General features: G+C 43.1%; 1 protein-coding gene across 10 annotated transcripts in view; it reads left to right on the top strand.

Annotated features, from left to right (window-relative positions):
* Nucleotides 1–13206, top strand: part of HDAC4 (histone deacetylase 4) — a 263373-nt gene that overhangs the window by 225014 nt on the left and 25153 nt on the right. For all 10 annotated transcript variants that reach the window (XM_075027809.1, XM_075027810.1, XM_075027813.1 and 7 more), the window contains 5 exons: nt 683–729; nt 8927–9034; nt 9590–9645; nt 10654–10741; nt 12059–12178. In XM_075027809.1, the coding sequence (XP_074883910.1) occupies nt 683–729; nt 8927–9034; nt 9590–9645; nt 10654–10741; nt 12059–12178 (419 nt within the window). The remainder of the gene's footprint in view (nt 1–682; nt 730–8926; nt 9035–9589; nt 9646–10653; nt 10742–12058; nt 12179–13206) is intronic.

Below are 13206 nucleotides of genomic sequence, written 5' to 3' on the forward strand. Positions count from 1 at the left end.
ATGGATATGAGACAGCATGTTCTTGTTTCAGTACACCCTTTATAAACCTGCAGAATTTTGAATGGAGGATAATTTGCTCATATGCAAGCCCAGAAAGTGATGTTACAATTCTTACAGATGCAAAATTAGCCCTACAGCTGTTTTTCTCCATTTTTCTCAATTTCTTAACGTTGGTTTTGCTTTTTCAGTCAAAATACGTTTTCTGTGCTTGCCACCAGTTTATTTTTGTCTTCCTCTTTTATGAAGCTCATGCACTCCAAAGTCTTCTAGTAACTGCAGATGACTGATAATTAGGGTGTTTTTATGATTTCCTATCCTCCTTCATTTGAAAGGGGTTAAAATGTTCATCTGAGAAGACATGCTGAGCAGTTGTTGGTAGCATCTCAATCATTTATAGTTAGCATGACTGCTTGAAACGTAAGACAGCACACAAACCTTGCATAAAAAAATAAGTGATTTATAGAAGGCTTTTACATTGGAAAGGCTTTTAAACAAGGCCAAGGATTTACATTGTGTATGTATATGTTGTAATGTAACAGGGTTGGCTGTGTGTTTTTTGAAAATCACAAGAAAACCCCAGTCTGTTACTGTGTTTGGAAAGATTGCAGCATTGCCATAAAATTGGACCAAAATCTGGTGAACTTTGACTTTTTGACTTACAGGGTCCGTTTTTTTTCTACAGGTTCTCTAACGTCAATGTTTGTCAGGCTTCCTTGTGGTGGTGTCGGGGTGAGTACTCTCTTTAATGTGTAAATAATGTCCTGTTTGTTCTCCCAGTCCCATTGGTAACAAAAATTGTTGCTTTGCATTCCATCAAGTGGGTAATTGCAACCAGATGTTACCCATAAACAGGGTCTGCCTGGGGTGCGGGGTTGCAGCGACAGCCTCACGTGCCTTTCTTCAAAAGCAGGGTGAAGATTCTTAAACTACTTTGGAGAACCAAAGTGTGTGTGATATTCATAGGCATGTTTCATCTCTGGCTTTTAGGAGGAGAAACCTCATTTCCCAGGCAGTGATATTTAATGGCTTAGACATTACTACATTTGAAAGCAACCCTTGCATCCAAAAATCCTTTCTACATAGAGAGCAAGATGTGCTTTTCATGCTGCTCGTGTTGCATAGGTGTTTCATCTTCAGTATTTGTACTTCAGAGCTGCCTGCCTCCTAGCGCAGGTGGAAAACATATTAATAAAATAGTGATACTGAAGGACAATATTTGGGAAGTTCCTGTAAACAGTAAGTTGCTGCATTTGTGTCTGGGCTACATTAGTGTCCTCAAATGAAATGTCTCACAGGTTATGCAGCACAAGGGAATTGCAGCCTTTGGTATTTGGCATCTTTCATTTCTTGAGTTCCAGGACAATCACGCATGGATTCTGAAGGAGGTGACTAAAATACACCTCCATCCATCATGGAAAAGCTGAACATTAGTTTCCATCTGTCAAGAATCCATATAATAAGAAGACTTCTTTTTGTTGTTGTTTGTTCCCATAAGGCTGGAAAAAACCCAAATACCATCCAAATACCTTGTGTTGAAGGTTTGCGTTGTTGTTTTCCTTTGAAGCCTGAAAACTTGAAAGTTTTCCTTTCAAGTCAGACTTTCTGCTCTAAAGTTTCTGTGGAGGGTGACAGTACAGAAAATCTCAGAGAACAGGAAGGGAAAAGAATGAGAAGAGACAATAAAAGGCATTGTGTTTGAAAATTCACAGTGGTAGTTCTTATGCATAATTGTAGCTCGTGAGGTTGAATTTAGAGGTCTGGATTCTGTTATGGAAATGAAACAAAATTGTTTTCTTCCTGAGTCTTTGCAAAATTGCTGCTTTGAAAATTATCCCGTCAAAAAAAAAAAAGAATAATCGGCGTTTATTCATACCGCCACTGCTGAGCACTTGTAGAGATATTTTATTTTGTATTGTAAATATGCTGCAGTCTCCTAATTCATGGCAAATTTTTGGCTAGAGTTTAAAAGGTTTGGATTTACTCTGCCCTGCAGTCAGGCATGCCATTCAAAGCAAAAATTATCATTTGCAAATGAAGACTGAATGGTAACAAGTAGAGACAGTGCCTGAGCCTCGCGCAGTCCCAGAAGTCTTGCATTAAATCCTAAATCAAGGCAGGAAGTGCCACAGTGCTGGTATTATTGATAACGCTCGTAATAAAGATAGCATTTGCAGTTAACTTGCTGGTCGGTTGTCTCCACAGACCCTTAAATACTAGAAACATTTGCTGACTTCTGTACAGTGTTTTAGCAATCCTAACATATAATTTTCACGTTTTCTAGGAAAAGCTTTTTAAAACCAGTAATTTATTAGTAATCAACTATGTGATAGTCAGATTTTTTGTAAAAATGGCTTTCTGTTGTTTTTCTTCCTTTTCCTTCCCCAGTTACCTCAGGATACAGTGCCTACTATTTGTGTACTTCCGCTGCTTTCATGGCTGGTGTGGGAAAACACAGTCTTCACTGCCTTTGGGGTGCATATTTAGTTAGTATATACATGCCAGCCATAAATTTGTAGGGAAAATGAGTCCATGGTACAGAACAATTGGCTATAGCATATTAAGCGCTTTGCACTTGTACGTGCCCTGGATGGGTTTAAGTGTAGACCATCTCCTTTGGGGTAGGAGGGACGTACAGTGATCTCACAAGGTCCTTTCAATCCCATTTTCTGCTGTCTTTCAAAGTGTGAGAATTGTCAAGAAAGCTGGCTTAGCAGCATGGTATGTTTATTGAAGAAATAGATGGAAAACTGTAGTCTTTGTTAGCATGCCAGTTCTGTGAGATGAGTTGCTCTTCATTTGATTTGATTTGCTATGGGAAACTGTTGGATGAAGCCCTATAGTGGGATCTTAGCTGGGGCCACAGAGCACGCCTTTCAGTAGCAGATGAAAACCAAATTATTTTCTGCACCAAAGAGGATGACAAGACATTTTTGAGATGCATGTAATACTGGTTTTTTAAGGAAATCATAAAAATATAATTTAAAAAAAAAAAAATTAAAAATCAGAGCCCAGGGTAAAACATCAGTTATGAAGAATTTTAGTGTGAGAGAAAGTGTAACGTGAATCTGAGAAGTTTCAGCATGTAAATACTGCTGGGAGATTGAGTGCTTGTTATGGTATAATGAAATTATTTCAAATTGTTCTAGCAAGAGAGCTTAAGAGGTATTTTTCTGCTGTTGCTTGGCAGGCCATTTTCAGGCTGCAAGGTGGCCATATAGCTCTTTTGAGTGATGGAGTTTTGTTTAGACTCTTCCTTGTTTGAGATTGCCAGGTTGGCTGAACATTACTCATTGCTGAGCAGTAATCAGTCTCTGTTTTATCTTTTTCTTACAAGTTGAGAAGGTTGTGGAGAGGCAGCCCTGGTGCTGTAAGAAGTTTGTGTGGTCTCCAGTCACTTTGTACTGGTGAATATTTCCTGATGGTGAAAGAACGTCAGGTGCATGTGATGATCAGAGCACCTGTAGGACATCATCTTGACTACCAATGGTTTGTAGCCCAAGTTTGAAGGAGGAGGGATTTATTTCAGCAGATGTTTCATTTTCTCTGAGTTTGTCACTTAATGATAAGTGCAGTCTAGGGAATGCTTCATGGGTCTTTACATTCAGCTCACCACAACGCTAGACAGCTTTCCAGCTGGCTGACTGCTTCGTAAGGAGGATTTTCCCTGGAGAGCTTGATACTGGTCTGCCAAATGCTTTCCAGGGGGCAAACATGATGCCGTAAAGAAAAAAGGAAAGAAAAAAAAGTTTTCAAAAATGAGTAGAATAAGGTGGGACCAGTCTTCTTTTGGATTTATTACTGGTTAGAAGATAGGAAATAGTGGTCAGAATTACAATCCCCAAGAAATCTGTATATTCACTGAAATGTTGCAATGCAGGGGATGGGTCATAAGCAAGTGTCCTTTGCTGATGGTATTAAATTTATTTGGGGTCTTCAAAGCAAAAGCTGTCTGCAAAGAAATATGGATGGCGTCATGGTAACAAGAAACTAAACAGTAATGTAATAGTAATGTAACACATTAAATTCTGTGTTGGATGCAAAATAATGCATGTGGACTGGAGGGGGACTGGCCTGGAGCAGGTGAAAGCTGAATGATTGCTGTTCCTTATAATTTGGGAGCTGAAGGTGTCAGATGAAATTACAGGCTGGAAAGCTTGAAACCAAGTCCTCCTTCTGCAAACAATTAAACAAGGCAATTCTCTTCTGTAGGGGATGTTATGTAGATTAAAAGAATAGATGGATCTGAAAGGCAGTTGTAGAGCAATTCATGGGGGAGAAGCCCATGAAGAGCTGTTAAGCGCCAGGATGAAGTTTGGAGCTTGGGCAGCCATGAGTTCTTTACCAGCAAGCGAGATGAAGGAAGTTAAAGAGAGTGAAGGAGCAGGAAAAATTTCAGAGCAACTAGCTTCATCACATAACACCTTTCAAACTCTCTCTAAAAACTTAAGTTGCAGTGTCTCAAAATCAATGAGAAAAAAGGGTAATTTTTTTTCCCAGAGCTTGGAAACTCTTGTCTATATCCCCCCCTGCCTCTCCCCATTGGTTTGTTTTATGTGAGGAAGCCTTCACATCACTGTAGCTGACACTAACAAACCTCCTCCCATCTGCAGACGTCTGATCATAGAGCAGAGGAAGAAAGCACAGAAGCGCTTATATCAACAGATGTGAGCTCTGGTTTAAACAACAGTAATTTATTCCTGCTGATCTTTAGCAGCATCTGCAAGTATTGCAGTATTTTTACTTAGGATGTTACCTTCACTTCTCTGCAGCACACACTCTTTTCTTAATGTATGGCTTATATGCACCAGAGCATTACCTAATCCAGGATAATTAGAAGAAGATTTTGGGGAAAGGAGTTTGAGCTTTGAAATTCTGCAAAATAGTTCCAGCATACTTGCATCCAAACTCTTCAAAAAACTCAAACACTTGATCTTACAATAGCTAATAAATTTGTTTTCTTTTGTGTGTAGTATTTTCTTTTTCTATGCATGTTCTAAAAATATCCAAAGATCTAGGTCTTTAAAAGTGGATTTGGTCTCTTCCAAAGTATGTTAGTCCATTTTTGGTTGTAAGGTATTGATTAGAGCATATAAAAATCTTTACCTGTGCAAGCAAAGTATGTTATCACAGAGCAGAGACAACAAAAATTACTTCCATGGAATGGAAATGAGAAGAAACTAATTAGCAAGTCTTAGAAGAACAAAATGTGAGCATGGTTATTTAATCAGTGCTTTAGAGCAGTAGGAGACATGGTTAGGTAAAAACAACTCGCTGGCAGCACAGGCGGTATGTGCTGCTGTTACCTAAGCATGATGAAGAGCAGTGATGAGGGAAGAGCAGAACTCCTTCGTCCCCCTTCACTTTGCAGAGCCTGGAACTGCGGTACAACTTGTCTCTACCTGTCCCTATGCTTAATTTCTTATCTGCATAGCTCTTCAACTAAAGAAAATATTAGAATAATGAAACCTTTTATACAATGCTCATTTCATTTTTAAACAGCTGCACATTAGCGTATAGTAGAGTATACAGTGCAAGTAGGAACCTCATTGTGTATATTAATAAAGACTTCAACTTTATAAGGAGGGAAAAACTTTTGGGTTTCACTCCGAAACATCTTGGACATTCCTTCTAGAAGAGAGCCTGCGTCAAGCTATTGACCCTTCGACTTCTGCATTCCCTCATCAATTTTCTAATAATGGTACATGCTGCGAAGGTTAAGAGCCTGCAGCAGGTCCCAGGCGCTGAATTCCCTCTCCCCACCTCTAAAAGAGCCCTCTCCTATGGGTTTACCTAGTAGAAACAGCAGCCTCTTTATTTGAATGAGCAAGGCTTTAATATTATTCTCAAGGAGACAAGTGTGCTGACCAGGACAACCACTCCTCATCCAACAGTGGCAGATGTGGAAGACTCAGTATCTCTGACGCAGCTGTATCCTCCAGCTCGGAAGAAAAAAGAAATACACGCTGTTGGATCAACAAAAGGCAAGAAATATGCTTCCTCTCTCCGTAAAGTCCTTCCAGATGGTAAGGCTTGATGTGCTGTCCTAGCAACAACTCCTGTGATGGCAGCTACATCAAAGAGCTTATAGGCAGCGAAAGCCAAATAGCGTCTACCCTGTAATGAACTTCAGAATTCAGGAATGATGGAGGGGTCAACAGCAGCCTGTGCACCAAACAGCAGCAGCTTCAGAGCTGGAGAGCAGTCCAGCTCAGGGCCACATTAATAACATTTTCCACCATGGCAGAGTCTACGCCTGCCTGCTGCAGAGCACTGATGACTTCAGTGGGACTGTTCAGACACAGTCACACAGATGATGAAGTGCTGCCTTGGAGTAGGGCCCAGTGGTCTCCAGACATCCGTTTGAGGGAAGGTGGCTGGGTGTTAATCGTTATCTTGGAGATGTTTGCATGTGGGATGGGGCAGTGGAGAGCTTGAGGGTGGCAGCAGACGTCTCTGGATGCAGTCCTCCTCCTGCTGGGGAGCTGAGTTGGGGGGCATGCAGAGTCCTTGAAATTGGCTTCTAAATCACAGGTGGAATGCTTTTTTCTAAGTACTTAATTTCTTTCTGCAGAAATAATAACTCTTTAATATCACTCTGTGTTGCCCTCCTCATTCTTGAAATGCTGCCAACATGAGTCTGGTTTCTGCAGGCATCAGATGGCCTGAACATGGTGGTGCTTGGCTCAGGCACTGGTGACTTCTGCATGCTTTATGGGGGAGGCTGGCATGAACAGAAGTCTGAGGAAATCTGAGGGTCTGTTGGTCCCTTAGGTAAAGCCATGCTTAGGACATGTGAATTTGGGGGTTTTTGTATTTCCATTCCTCTGGTGCTTCACAGTGAACGAAGATGGCTCTCTGCAGTTCTGCATTTGTGGAGGGCACCTGGTACTTGCTGTGGCCAGGGGGAGAGGGAAGCTCTTGCCTACTGACATCCTGCAGCATTTTCTTTCAAGACCAAGAAAGATGGGTTAGATATGCTCAGCCCAGACTGCACAGTGCAGCTGTATCTCACTTGAGCAGTGAGACCAGGGGCACTGAGTTGGTCAGCTCTTAGAAAAAGGCAAGTAGATGTTCTCTGTTGTATAAACCACGAGTGTCTCCCACTCACTCATGCTGGGGGGAGAGGATCTGAGGATGAAGACTGCTGTATCCCCCTAGGGAATGAGGCAGTGTTATCCTGATCGCAAAGCAGGTTGACCATCCCATAATGTTTTTACAGGACTCCTGATTAGGAGCCCAAAGACAGACCCTCGTAGAGCACTAATGCCCTGGGGACAGGGGGGAAGAAGCAGCTTGGTCTTCTTCCCATCTTGCTAAGGGCTTTTGGAGGGACGTAGTCAGATCAGTCCCATCTCCTTCATGTGTGCAGTACTGATCCAGAACTCCTGGAGGTGTCGTGCATAACTCAGATGCCATTGTACTTCTGTTCCCATACCACAAATATGGGCTTTTCCACTGATGTGGTGGCTTTCCCCAGAGACTGAGGACAGTGCACGTATTGGCAGCATTGCCACACAGAGATGGCTTTTTGGTATTCTCCAAATGCTTTCTTGGTTTACTGTGACTTCAAAAGCATCCTCAGGGCAGATGCCGCCAGAAGCTGTCCCTGATAACATAACCTGGGACCATTTCCACTGGCTTTAGCACAGCCGTGAAGGAGACAGATCAATCTCCTGTAGGGCCACTTGCATCTCCCCGCAGCTCAGTGAGCAGACTGGATGCCAGACAAAACAAACGATCTCTTTCTTTCCTTCTCCTTTGCCATTGTTTCCATAAATATGCTCAACACAGAGTAATATGTGAAAAATAGCTGGTGATCTTGTGCACTGAGAAATGTTACATTTATCCTATGCTGTTCTTGGGCAGCTGAGCTGACCTGATATGGGGCAGTCCCAGCAGTCTGGCTTTTGCAAAGGCTGTGACTGGCAAGAAGCAAACACGCTTCACTTTCATCGCTGCGTGCAAGACAGCCGGGGGCGCAGCAGAGGAGATCCAGAGCTTTGGCCTGGAAAGAGCCCCCCGGGAGCCGTCCTTCCCCCTCTGCTCTCTGCAGAGTCGCGGCTGAATGGCAGTAACAAAAAAGAGAACAGGCATTTCATCACGTGTCTGCAAACTAATCTTGTCTTCATACGGTTGGTGGGACGAATGTGGTAAGAGCCAAGGCTTCTCACTTTTTGTTGAAATTAGGACATGATCTCATATAATAACGACATGGGGATGTCTGCGGAATGCCTTGCCTTGCCTTTGGCCTATTTGCACATTTTCGGGGGGAAATATAGAGGATGGTGGTCCTGTCAAATATTTAGCGTTGAAGTAGATGTCTGTAGTCAGCAGCTAGATGTTGAAGGCCTGTTGTTAGCTTTGATGAGACAGGGTTGATCTTATGGTTCCCCAGGGAAGCTGCTGTCAGCGTAACCTTACCCTGGCAGTCCTGGACAGGCATCTTTTAAGCGTCCATTATTAAACATCTTTCTTGTGTTTTTTTTTTTTTTTTTAATTTTATAGAATCATTACGTTATTTTATAAACCTTTTTACTTCATCTGGGATCAGTTTCCTCCAGCTATTAAAGAGAAATACTGATACCGTGGTGTTGGTAGGAGTATTAGTAGGAGACACCTGCAAATTTACAGTGCTTGAGATGCTGAATTTGCTCCTGTGTTACAGCACTGACCCTTTAGCATTGCAGAGCTGTTGCAAATGGTCATCTCTTGAGTGTCATTTGGTTGAATGGACACTTGGTAGTGGTGATGTTGCAGTCATTGGTGGGGTCCCAGCCCTGGTACTGCCAAGATCGGTTCTGCAATTTAATGCATTTAAATTTAATGCATTTATTACATATGAATAACGTCTTTATAAAACGTGAGTCTCTGTTTCCTGGCAGTCCTTGTTGCTCCTAAACGTGGTTCCTGTGTGTGTCTCTGTTAGGTCGACAGTGACACAATTTGGAATGAAGTTCACTCATCTGGTGCTGCTCGCCTGGCCGTGGGCTGTGTCATTGAGCTCGTTTTCAAAGTAGCCACAGGAGAACTGAAGGTTGGTATGAAAATAACACTTGGCTTTTGATATAGGCTCTGTACAGGACTCGGCTCAGGGCTGTGTTATTCAGGAGGTCCAGTTAGCTTCATTTTAATGCCACCATCTGGCTTTAGTCATAAAAATCTTTGAAGATATCAGCAAGTGAACAACAGACTCCTGGTGAATGTTCTTACGCACTGATTAAAAGGAAGAAAGAAACCAGAGCAGCAAATGAAATCACTATTCCAGTGTTATCTGAGGGTTTTGCTGTTGCCTTCAGCTGGGCCAGCCCGTTTGCTGTTTCAGTGACCTCATTCAGATTTATTTTTTTCCCTGAATGGAAGGAAATGCTGTACCAAGCAGTTTCCATAAAATTAATGTGGACTTTTTCCCCCCCCTCCAAAACGAGGGAAAGCATCATCCACTGCTATGGTTTTGTGAGAAAACCATTGAGAACAACTACATAGTTCCAAAGCAGAATTAACGCTTCTGGCTGCAACCTCTGCATCTGTCTTTGTGCAATAAACCTTCCTTTCTGTCTCACTTCTTCATTTTCTTATTTTTTGTGCGTAGAATGGATTTGCTGTTGTTCGGCCTCCAGGTCACCATGCAGAAGAGAGCACACCCATGTAAGTATGCGTATGTGCTTTACCAACTTGCTTTGGTGTTTGTTGTGTGATCTGCAGCTGGAAATTAGAAAGGTGGTTTGTTAGGTTATCATTACAGAATTTCTTGCTTATTGATATGCAAGACAGTATTATATTCAAAGCTCCCAGTAGTTCTCTGGAAGAGGGCAAGATCCTGCTTAGTGGTTTCAGATGCGTATTTTCTAGCAAGAATCAGCATTACAGTTACACTTTGAAAAAGCGCTAATGCTTTTATTTGCTTTTCTCTTGTGAATTGTTTAAATTAAATGTTGGTGGCTCATCCAACATGAGGAAAGCAAGGATACGCAACTAATAGTAGTAATAGCAAACATAACTGTGTCCTGGGGTCACAGCACTGAATTAGGAGAGTGTCAGAGTGGGAAGGCTTTGCAAAGCAAAAGCTGAAGTCAGGCGTCTTGCATGTGTTTAATATAGCAGGGGTTTTCCTATCGGACTGTTTTCAAATCAGGGTCCCAGGCATAAGTCGTGTTGGCTTTGTATATCTGGCTTAACATGTGCTGAAGTTTCTTGTCTTGGGTGCTTCAGCGCTCTTTGGTGGGAGATGAGTGCTTGCTGTTGAGTTCCCCTCAACCCAGTGTTTTGAGGCCTCTCTGAGCGTGTCGGCTCCAGCCCTGGGTCCTTTCCCTTCCTTTCCCCCTCAACACATGCTCTCCCTGTCTGCTTCTGTCCCCTTTCCTCACATGCAGCGCTGGAGGTCTCATGGGCAGCTGGCACCGAGCAACATCTCATTGCAGTGGCTTTGGGCAAGTGTGAAACGTTCTGCCTTTCCAGAGAGACTGCAGGACCCTTGCTGCTGCATGGCTGGTTTGTGTGTCTAATTGAGCACACGTGCATCTTCTAGGGAGGAAAGAAGAGTGAGAACAGAAGAAATTTCTTCCTGCTGTGTTATATCTAGATAATAGATGCATTGGGACCAAGGAAACCTATAATTAACACCTTTTCCTCTCTCCTCCCTCTCATCACCTCCAGGGGTTTCTGCTATTTTAACTCCGTGGCAATCGCAGCCAAGCTGCTCCAGCAGAGGCTGAATGTTAGCAAAATCCTTATAGTGGACTGGGTGAGTAAATGCCGGTTCTTACCCTTTAGGAGAGCAGGTGGAAAGTTTTCAGGGTTTTTTTTTTCCTTGTAAGGGCAACCCTGGCTGTGTCAGTGAAAAAAATGTTGCCTGTGGTCTGCAAGCCAAAATTTGTTTTTTAGTTTGATGTTTTTTCATTACAGTGTCTTAATAAAAGAAAAATTTCTTAAAGGGTCCATAGTTTTCAGAATAAAATTATAATTAATAAGTAGTTGCTTTCTAAAACAAGCACATAACACAGTCTCAAGGATGGGTAACTGCAAACTGTGCTGGCTTTTGTTGGGTTTTTTTTTTCTGAAGGTTTTGACCTTAACTGTTATGATCCATCCCAGATTTCTTTTCAAGATGTGAGGGCCAGTTACTGAGAGGGACAGGCTGTGTGGCATGGCTTGACCATTGGTCTGGATGGTCTCAATGTCCTGCCTCTGGGCCAGCGCAGCCTGCGGGCGAGTGGGCAGGCAGTCAAAAGTGATCTCTAAATTAGAACAAGACAGTGAAATACTCAGCAGACAGCACAGCAGAGTTGAGAAAGAGCTTTGGGGGGATTTTGCTGTGGCGATTTATAGATTTAAAAATGAGGCTGATAGATATATATTTTTTTAATAGATTTAAAAATGTATTTATGTGGATGTGAAGGCATTTGAGTTGCTGGATATCGGCCAAGAGTTTTGGTTATATTGCCACAAATCTCCCATGGGCTAGACCCACAAGTTAAAATGGATGTATTTGTCTTTTTGACCTACTGGATGGACATCCTTTTCCTCACTTCCCTCCAACTGTTTTGCATGTCAGGAAGGGCCATTTTGAATACCCATCCTGTTACAGACTGCATTTCTGCACCAAGTAGCAATGCAATAGGGGATGCGAGTAATGGGTTTGTGTCGTGTAACCTTGTTGGGTCCAACGCAACTTTGCTGGGCACTTGTGTCAGGGGTCATCCCACAGACAGATTAAAGATGCAAATTTGGGGTGACTAATATAGTCTTTCCACCCCCCATGATTAGGTACGAACCCAGTTCTCCCCATCCAAGTAAATTGGTCCTGTCCTCAGTTTTGATATACGCTTGAGATTGTGTTTACCCTCTTTTATCCCATGTGTTAAAGGAGTGTAACCTGAAGCTAGCTGTGCAAAGCAGATTACTCTCATTTGTAATAAACTGCTTCAGCTAGATCAGAGAAGCGCAGAAAACAAAGCACAACAGCAAAGAAAAACCCTCCGAATCCCAAGTTGATGGCTTTAATGTGCGTTTTTACTAAGGTACTAACCTGCCTCATATAATGCAATCTCTGTCCCTGAAGGATGTTCACCATGGGAATGGTACTCAGCAAGCTTTCTACAATGATCCTAATGTTCTTTATATTTCACTACATCGCTATGATGATGGGAACTTCTTTCCAGGCAGTGGTGCTCCCGACGAGGTAAGAGCATGGGTCAGCACAGCATCCGTCCGTGTCTGACAGGACTGCTTGGGGCTGGGATTCAGGTGCCCCCCAAAATCTCAGGGAGCCTCTGCCAGGCAAGGCTTGGAGAGAAGCTCCTGCCACCGCTCCCACACTCGTGTTCGTTAGTGCCCCTTTGGGAATGTATCGCCTGGCTTTTGTGTTTGGTGCCTTCTCATCCAAGTCCTAACAGCCGCAGGCATTGTGTCCTGCCCTGTGAGCTGGCAGGAAAGCACATACCTTGGCTAAGGAGCAGAAAATCGGTCAATGCAATTAGGTTCTCCAGCCCTTACGGGACAACCTGTTCCAGAGGAGCCCTTTGCCAGCTGTCCCAGCACTCCATGTACTTTTCAGGATTTCCCCCTTACAGGCACAAATTGTTTCTTAGATGCAGGAGGAACAGGTTGTCCGTGGCTGTGTCCCCAGCGCTGGGGTTTCCTGGCACAGCCTTGGAGCCCCTCCATCTCCCTTTCTCCTGGGCCTGCCGAGGCGTTGCTCACCACCACTGCTGTGTTCACATTGCACGGCCCCGACGGTGGGATTTGAGCAGCAGTTGCTGATGCTGCTGGACCAAAGCCACCGGTTCCTGGTGGTGTCCTCAGAGCCTGCAGCAGAAGGGCTGGGCCAACGAAGCTGGGACACCTTTCTCCCTGAACTCTGGGTGGATGCTCCTACATCAGTCGCGTCCTTCCTTTCCCTCTAGGTTGGCAGGAAATACTGTCCTTCCAGAGTGATTTATCAAAGGGAAATTTCATAAAATACTTCATTTTGTGTGCTCTGAGGCACTCCAAATTACATCTGGAAACTCCTAGAGTTCTTACCCTGTCAATTTTACATTTTCCCATTCAGCAAACATGGATGTTTCCATTTCAATTTCTAAAGAAACTTAAACATAATGTGATAATGCTTCATTGCCCTGTTTGTGCGCTACTGTTGCAGTGAATGTTTCTGCTTTAAATACAAAATAAATTCAAAGCCACAGGTGGATAAATAACCCACTATGGATG

This window comes from Buteo buteo, chromosome 5 (assembly GCF_964188355.1).
Source record: "Buteo buteo chromosome 5, bButBut1.hap1.1, whole genome shotgun sequence".
NCBI lineage: Eukaryota > Metazoa > Chordata > Aves > Accipitriformes > Accipitridae > Buteo > Buteo buteo.